The 9,127-nt window shown below is 39.6% G+C and overlaps 1 protein-coding gene across 1 annotated transcript; it reads right to left on the reverse strand.

Annotated features, from left to right (window-relative positions):
- Positions 1-7,955: 7,955 nt before the first annotated feature.
- Positions 7,956-8,486, reverse strand: LOC113296526 (uncharacterized mitochondrial protein AtMg00810-like). Its single transcript, XM_026544832.1, has one exon. The coding sequence runs from the start codon at positions 8,484-8,486 to the stop codon at positions 7,956-7,958; it is 531 nt and encodes a 176-aa protein (XP_026400617.1).
- Between the last annotated feature and the right edge of the window lie 641 nt (positions 8,487-9,127).

The following is a 9,127-nucleotide window of genomic DNA, read 5'->3' on the forward strand; positions in this document are numbered from 1 at the left end:
GCACAGTTTGAATACAAGTAGAGATTCCAAAGGTAAACGGCATAAATTTGTGATAATAGATCAACATTGCTAGCTATTACTACTACCAATGATGAGGAATTGTTACCTCTTTTTCTTGTTTGAGACTTCATTTTGGAAGCCAAAAATTGGAGGATTCGTACCTTAAAATTCAGCAACTCGGGCTTCTTCAGAAGTGAAAATCCCCCAATATGACGATTATCCTGTTTGATTTGGTAAACCCTGAAACCCCAGTTTCATAATTTTCGAAAGTTACTGAAGAAATTGAACATCAGAAAATAGGCACCACTATGCCCAGATACAACTTGTTATGACAATTTCAAATATCTTCTTCTTAGATCTCCATCAGGGCCGGGTATCTTTGAACCAAAACTCCAACCATGACACATCTGATCGGGGAAACGAATAGCTATGGTTACTTGTTTTTTCCCACAGAGGCGGCCTAACTCACACACAGGAGTCTCCCACTCTATCTTTATCTTTATCGAAAGTTTAGGGTTTAGTTGATATATATAATAGACTTTATATTATCCTCTTGACTTATTTACCTTTAGGAGATTATCTCTATTTATTTGGGTGGTAAACTCAAAAGATATTATATGGTTTTATATATATTCTAGCCAAGAGGAACATTTCTCCTCAAGGAAATTATCATCAAATCCAAGATGGTACCAGCCCCTCTAGGATCCTATTTTCTTTAAATGATTAAAATCAATGGCGACGGAACAGCTGAAGCTCACGGACATTGCTGAGGCATATAGTTCTATGCATCTAAAGCAACCCGATGATGATTTCTACATGGATACCGGTGCTACCTCGCATCTCACTGCTGATTCAGGTACTTTACATAACGGTACCAATTCTATTATTGTACGGTCTATCTTAGTTGTCAATGGAAATAGCATTCCAGTTACTGCTAGTGGTACCAAGCTCATAAACCTCCCTTCTCGCACCCTTCAACTCAAAAATACTCTTGTTGTTCCCGATATTATCAAAAACTTAGTTTTTGTTCGTAAGTTCACCACTGATAATCGTGTATCTGTTGAGTTTGATCCATTTGGTTTTTCTGTGAAAGATATGAGTTCGAGGAGGATTATCCTTCGGTACAATAGTTCCGGGGAGCTCTACCCTATCACCAACTCTGTCGTGCCACCTACAAAATCGTCTCAGCCTTCTCCCATTTCCCTTGTTGCCTTTTCACCAGATATTTGGCATAGCCGCCTTGGCCACCCTGGCAAGGCAATTTTAGATGTCTTGCGCAAAAATAATTATATTCATTGTAATAAGAATAATTCTTCTCAACTTTGTCATTCATGTCAAGTTAGTAAACATGTTCGATTGCCATTTTATGAAACTAATTCCAGTACTTTTGCACCCTTTGATATCATACATAGCGATTTATGGACCATTCCATTACATATCGATACCGGTTTTCGATATTATCTTATGTTGCTTGATGATTTTACCAACTATCTATGGGTCTACCCTTTGAAATTTAAGTCCCAAGTTTATAGCAAATTTTTGGAATTTCGTTCTTTCGTTCAAACTCAATTTGAACGACAAATAAAATGTTTTCAATCTGACATGGGTCGTGAATATGACAACTCTTTCTCGTAACAATGGTCTTGTTTTTCGTATCTCTTGCCCCCAAACTTCATCCCAAAATGGCAAGGCCGAACGTATGATACGTCGTATCAATGATATCACCCGTACCCTTATGTCTCACGCTTCCGTTCCTCCAAAATATTGGGTCTACTCTCTCCATATGGCTGTCTATATACATAATCTTCTGCCTACCAAAGTCCTTAATTTTCACTCACCCGTGTCTATTCTTTATCAACAACAACCAACGTATGAACATCTACGTACTTTTGGTTGCCTTTGCTATCCAAATCTCTCGCCCACAGCTCCTCACAAACTCCTCCCTCGTTCCACTAGGTGTGTCTTTCTTGGTTTTCCTCCCAACCACCGTGGATACCGCTGCCTTGATCTTGCCAAAAACAAGATTATTATCTCTCGTCATGTAACTTTCGATGAAAATGTATTTCCCTTCACAAATCTCACTACAAATACCTTTTCTACTGTCGAGTCTCCCCCAAATATCCTTCATTCTTCCTATAACCTCTCTTACCCATCTATACAGCATGATCAACCTACTGACACCCAAGCTTCCACTATCCCACCCACTACTTCAAGACCCTATACCCCTCCTCACCGTCGGTCCAACTTCCCATCTGTTGCGTCTGTTCCACTTCCAACCTCCCAGCCTACGTCAGTTCCACTTCCTCCACCTGTACGTACGTCAGTTCCACCAGCTCCTATGTCTGCACACCCACCTTCCCCTAATAGACCCCTGTACCTACGTCAGTCTAATATCTTCTCTAAGTCAGTTTCTCCGGGTCATCTCTGCACTAATTCCACAGCTGCAAACTCCACCATCTCCTCTGCCCCTACTGATACAGATCGTAACTCCACTACCGTCCCTACTACTGTTCTTCCCACTACAGACTCTCCATCCTCGCCACCTACTACAGTCCTTCCCACTACAACATTCCCCCCCCCCCACTACATCTCCTTCTCTTCCTGTTACTCGAGCCTTCCGTGGTATTTACCGACCGATCCACCGGGTCAATCTCCATATTCAAACTTTACGGCATATCTCTCCAATTCCTCGCTCTCACTTGTATGCTATTAAGGATATAAAATGGAATGCCGCCATGAAAGATGAGTACAATGCTATGTTGAAAACTAATACGTGGGAACTTGTACCACGACCTCGTGATGCTCATGTTATTCGTTCCATGTGGCTTTTTCGTCACAAATATAATATTGATGGATCTTTGCAGCGACACAAGGCTCGTCTTGTTGCTAATGGCAAATCTCAGCAGGTTGGGGTTGATTGTTTTGAAACGTTTAGTCCGGTTGTCAAACCTTCTACTATTCGTACTGTTCTTACTATTGCTACTTCGCGTTTTTGGCCAATCCATCAGCTTGATGTTAAGAATGCTTTTCTCCATGGTGATCTGACCGAGACAGTTTATATGCATCAGCCTCCAGGATTTGTTGATCCTGATCACCCTGATTACGTATGTCGACTACGCAGATCGTTATATGGTCTCAAGCAGGCTCCCCGGGCCTGGTTTCAGAGATTTGCCAAGTTTATCACAGGTTGTGGTTTCCGTGGTAGTGTATGTGATCCCTCACTTTTTGTTTATCAATCAGGATCCGAAACGACATACTTACTTTTATATGTTGATGACATTATTTTGACTGCCTCTACTGATGCTCTCCTATGCCGCTTCATTGATTTGATGAAGAGAGAGTTCGCTATGTCTGACCTTGGTCCACTACATCATTTTCTGGGCATCACTGTTACTCGTTCATCCTCAGGATTATTTTTGCCTCAGTCATTATATGCACAAGACATCATCGCGCGTGCCCCCATGACAAAATGTAATCCAGTGACTACTCTGGTCGACACAAATTCCAAGCTCAGTGCTACCTCTGGCCCGTCACTTTCGGATCCCACTCTATACAGAAGCCTAGCGGGTGCTCTTCAGTACCTCACTTTTACTCGTCCAGATATTTCATACGCAGTTCAGCAGGTATGTCTATTTATGTATGATCCCCGTGAGCCTCACATGCATGCCCTCAAGCGAATCCTTCGCTATCTTCAGGGCACCATCAACCACGGACTATTTCCCTCGGTCTCCTCTATCTCTGGATTAACATCATACTCTGATGCTGACTGGGCAGGTTGTCCTGATTCTCGATGATCGACATCTGGTTTTTGTGTCTTTCTTGGTGACAACCTCATCTCCTGGTCCTCCAAGCATCAACGCACAGTCTCTCGATCCAGTGCTGAAGCTGAATACCGGGGAGTAGCAAATGCGGTTGCTGAAACAACATGGCTTCGCAATCTTCTTCTAGAGCTCCGACTACCTCTACGACGTGCTACTATTGTTTACTGTGACAATGTAAGTGCGATATATATGTCTGGAGATCCTGTTCAACATCAACGCACCAAACATGTGGAGATTGATATACATTTTGTTCGTGAACGAGTTCGTATTGGTGCCATTCAAGTCTTACATGTTCCCTCTGAGAACCAATATGCTGACATCTTTACCAAGGGGCTTCCGCGACATCTATTTGTTCGCTTTCGTTCTAGTCTTAGCGTTTTTTCCTCTCCCGCTCAGACTAAGGGGGTGTAATAGACTTTATATTATCCTCTTGCCTTATTTACCTTTAGGAGATTATCTCCACTTACTTGGGTTGTAAAGTCAAAAGATATTATATGGTTTTATATATATTCTAGCCAAGAGGAACATTTCTCCTCAAGGAAATTATAATCAAATCCAAGAATATATACTCGAGTTTCATCAATTTACTAGAAAGCCCTTCAGCTATCTACAGTGATTTCGGTCATTTTGTTTTTGAAACTAAAAAAATAAAAAATAAATGCAATAATAATCATACAAAAAATCTCTTGAGGAAGGGATGTCGCAACAATCATACTTGGGAATTGAAAAATGGAGGAGCAATCTTTCCAAATGAAACGAGACTTATGCAATTTTTGTGTCTGTATTTGTTAAAAAATTGGGTTTACCTATAGAGAATATGCTCAGAAGAAGAGCTTTCCCTTGAGGTAACTAGATGATAAAGATCTTATGAATTCAGTCTGATATTTGTTCAACCAGTTAGTTACAAAGTTGAACCTCAGTCAGATACCTCTGAGTCAAACAATCAATGTCTTAATGCATAAATGATGGAAATCAGAGTCAAGAGTCGAGACTCCTGATCTTTACTTGCCACTTATGCAACAAACCGCAGCTGAAAAAAAGTTCTATTACCACCACATCAGTTATATATCATTGCTGAAATTTTGTGCCTAGTACATGCACTCTCGAGCATATCAGCCACAAAATAGCATGGCAGCATGAAACACAGGAACTTAAAAGAACCACAGAGAATAGCATGGCAGCATGAAGCACATGAATCTAAAAGAACCACAGAGAACGGCAAGAAGCATGGGTACTAAAAGATGAGTTAGATGCGGCTTCAATTTAAAGACTGCAGAAAAAGCATTGTTGCAGCACAAGGGAGAGAAACACAATGAGGGGAACATGGACAAACTGAAGGTTAAGGGCAATAGGAATGACTTTGTAAATGGAACGAATTCAATAACAAAAAAGCGAGATGTTAATGCAAGTGTTAATAGCTTCAAAATACAGAAGTAATATTTAAAACAAAGAAAACAAGTCTGCACCAATGTAAACCTTATTGACAAGCATTATCAGTACAGTTTCTAATTTTGCATGAATAGGTTATATTGTAAACACACATCTTCAATTCTTAGACATTGGCAGTCCTAACGTTCACTACACAAGTTCTGGTTTTCTTCGACCTCAAAGCTTTGGATGGACAATTTCATCATTCGTCTACCCATAACTCGTTGAATCAGTTAGGAATAGTAGCAATTCCGTCACTGGCCTAATATGGAAGGTCTAGAGCAACACGTAGCTTCATCCCTTCTCTGAACAGAATGGAACTTACGGGATACTAAACACTAAAAGGCAAGCCACCGGCCCAAAAAGCCCGACCTCTCACATCTATTACTAAATAGAAGAAGCAGCTTCAGTATCTAATTAAAAACTACGACAGCAAAGAGCTTAGAAATGATAAGACTTGTCTTCTAAATTACAAACTAGTTTTGGTAACAAACCAAGTATTCCGTTTCTGTTTTAGATGGTGGAGCCTCACACTAAGATATGAGTACTTACAGGGAGAACTGATTCAGCAAATAGGAACAGAACTGATTCAACAACAAAAAGAACGCAGGGAGATATCAATTCAAGCATAAATAGTACTGAGATATCATGTAACTGATATAACTATCGCCAAACACTAACAAAACTTATGGATGAAGTCGATCTAAACTGAACACTTGTAATAGCCAATATGATCTATAATTAACAATTGAAATGTAAGCTTTGAACTGATCTTTCTATGTTCATAAGATAAAGTTACAAGTACATACAACACTACCAGAATCAGATATAAACCCTGAAATAATTTCCTAATTAAAATCAATTTGGAAACTGTGACAAACTTTAAAAATCTATAATTCAATGATTACCAATATAACAGTTTGCATATCACTGGCGCAAACCAATTCTGGTTGTAACTTGTGAGATCAGTACTCCATTCTCCCAACTGAATCTATTTCTCTATTCAAGGATAGTCTGTGGATGCAGACGAAGACACACCTGGTAATACCTCTGCCGATCTATTTCTCTATTTTGTTTCCATCCAAAGAGAATATGGGGACATATATAAGACCATCCTGCTTACCTGAAAAAAGACACTTCTCAACAAGTGCTACGATGCTAAATACAATCAACAACTTAGATTTGAGAGGATTAGTCATTATGACAAGAATTTCAAAGATCTGTGTCTTCTCTCTTTTCTTTGATCTCCACCAAGCTAAGTGAAATGGTTCTCGTTCCCACATCAAACCCCTCATCTAAGAAACGGCAAGACGAACTCCGGTAACTGGTTTTTCCGCCTCACTCACTCACACACACTGCCAGCCTCCACTCTCACTCAATATCTACCAATATTAGGGATTTGGTTCGCTTTATAAGGGATGTGTATGACTTACTAGAATACCCCTTATCTAAACCGGATATTTCGGTAGTAGCCCACTCAGTGAGCAAGCGCTGTTTCTGGAGACTATCAATAACTTTCTGGAGGAGAGCTTTCCATTAAATAACTTGATTCACTGCTAGAAGACCTGCCATTTGAGTTTCAAGCAATAATTCCAACTGCAGAATTTAAGCTCTCGTAGTCTTTAGTAGTAGGCTAGTAGCAATTGTACCAACTGCAGAATTTAAGCTTGCGGCACTGCAGTAATTAGTGTATAGGGTTGAAACCTCATAGAGGACTTTTACGGATGCAAGGAGCCTTTTCTTCAAATATCATTTTGCACCATAAGATGCAAGCAAACGAGCCAAATGAATTGCCCCATCTTTAATATTTAAGAAGTTGACTCGGAGGTCTTGTATGGATAAATATGGCTGACCTCTACTCTAAGAGAAAGGTGAGAAGCAAATAGGAGACCTTGAGTGATATGACACTCACTACAAAACAAGTGGCTTCTAGGGACGGCCATTTTTTTCAAAACCGTCCCTAGAGATGGTTATTTGGGACGTTCATGGCTATAGGTCACGGGATAATTAATTTAAGGCTATTTTTAGGCCGTCCCTGAAAGAAAGTATGACAAAAAAGTATTAGTGACGGTAGAATAGGGGACGGACACAAAACCGTCACAAATGCTTCTTGGGACGGTTTTAGGGCTTCTTGGGACGCTTTTTGGCCGTCCCAAGAGGCCTTCTATTTTGTAGTGACTGCAGATATATAGAGATGATTTATAGTTTCATTGCACTGCCTAGAAAGCTTGCAGATCATAATATGACCTCAGCTAGAACTATTTAGAGTTTTCGTTTAACAGAAGAAGAAGTAGACAGAGATAGGTTTAGAAGGAAAATTCTTTTGTTATTTTCGTACAGACTTTTCATAATAATTAAAAAGTGTATATATACATGATCTTCCTTGAAATACAAGGTAAGAGTATTTCCTAACTTAAACTGATTTCCTACACAAGTAACACATGTACCAGATGATGAGTTAACACCCTCCCGCAAGCGTAACGGGTTCTCTTGAATCGTTAGCTTGAATCGTAAAAGAGAAAACTGATCTGTAGAGAGTGGTTTTGTGAAGATATCCGCAATTTGATCTTTACTTGAGATAATACGAACGTCAAGAAGTTTGGAAGAGACCTGATCACGAACAAAATGATAGTCGATTTCTATATGCTTTGTCCGTGCATGAAATATAGGATTAACTGTGAGGTAAGTTTCACCAAGATTATCATACTATAAGATAGGTGGAGAACGTGTAGATATACGAAGTTCCGAAAGGAGCGACTGGATCCACATAATTTCAGCAGTAACAATAGCAAGTCCTCGATAATCAGCTTCAGTACTAGAGCGAGATATTGTTTTCTGTTTATGAGCACTCCAGGAGATTATATTTCCACCTAGATAAACACAACATCCACTAGTAGAACGACGATCGTCAAGAGAACCAACCCAATCAGAATCAGTATATGCACTGAAAGATAATTGTAAAGACGGTGATGGTCGAAGAAGTATACCAAATGTACTTGTACTCTTGAGATAACGGAGAATACGCTTAACTAAACCCCAGTGAAATTCGATAGGAGCATGCATAAATTGACAAACTTTATTAACATCATATACAAGGTTTGGACGAGTAAACGTTAAATATTGCAATGCTCCAACAATACTACCGTATTCAGTAACATCAGTTAATAAAGTGCTACGATCAGAAGAAATATCACCAGAAGTACTCAGCGGAGTGCTAATTGATTTAACTCCATACATTTTTACTCGAATGAGAAGATCATGAGCATAATGTTGTTGAGAAAGAAATAAACCCGAAGAAGTACGAATCGCCTCAATGCCAAGAAAATAAGACAAGGAACCAAGATCTTTAATTGAAAACTCTTATTGTAAACGAGTGAGAACAGAGGCAATACCTTTGGTACTGGAGCCAGTAACGATAATGTCATCCACGTAGACTAATAAATAAATAGGACCATAAGTTCCATTGTAAATAAACAATGACGAGTCACACTTCGAAGTAATAAACCGAATTTGTAGCAAAAAGGTACTAAGCCTCTGGTACCACGCACGAGGAGCCTGTTTAAGTCCATAGAGGGAACGATGTAATTTGCAAACATGTGTAGGAAAAAGGGAATCCACATAACCCGAAGGCTGTTTCATATACACCTCTTCCTGAAGTTCTCCATGTAAAAAGGCATTATGCACATCCAGTTGATGAATCGGCCAATTGAAAGATAAAGCCAATGTAAGAATAATTTGTATAGTACATGGTTTAACTACCGGACTAAACGTTTCAGAGTAATCAGTTCCCTCTTGTTGATTGTAGACTTTTGCAACCAAGCGATATTTACGATGTGGAATTGTACCATCAGGATTTCGTTTGATAGGAAATACCCATT

This window comes from Papaver somniferum, chromosome 7 (assembly GCF_003573695.1).
Source record: "Papaver somniferum cultivar HN1 chromosome 7, ASM357369v1, whole genome shotgun sequence".
Taxonomy (NCBI): domain Eukaryota; kingdom Viridiplantae; phylum Streptophyta; class Magnoliopsida; order Ranunculales; family Papaveraceae; genus Papaver; species Papaver somniferum.

Coding starts and splice junctions, on each gene's coding strand:
- LOC113296526 (XM_026544832.1), bottom strand. CDS start 8,486: ATGTATGGAGTTAAATCAATTAGCACTCCGCTGAGTACTTCTGGTGAT.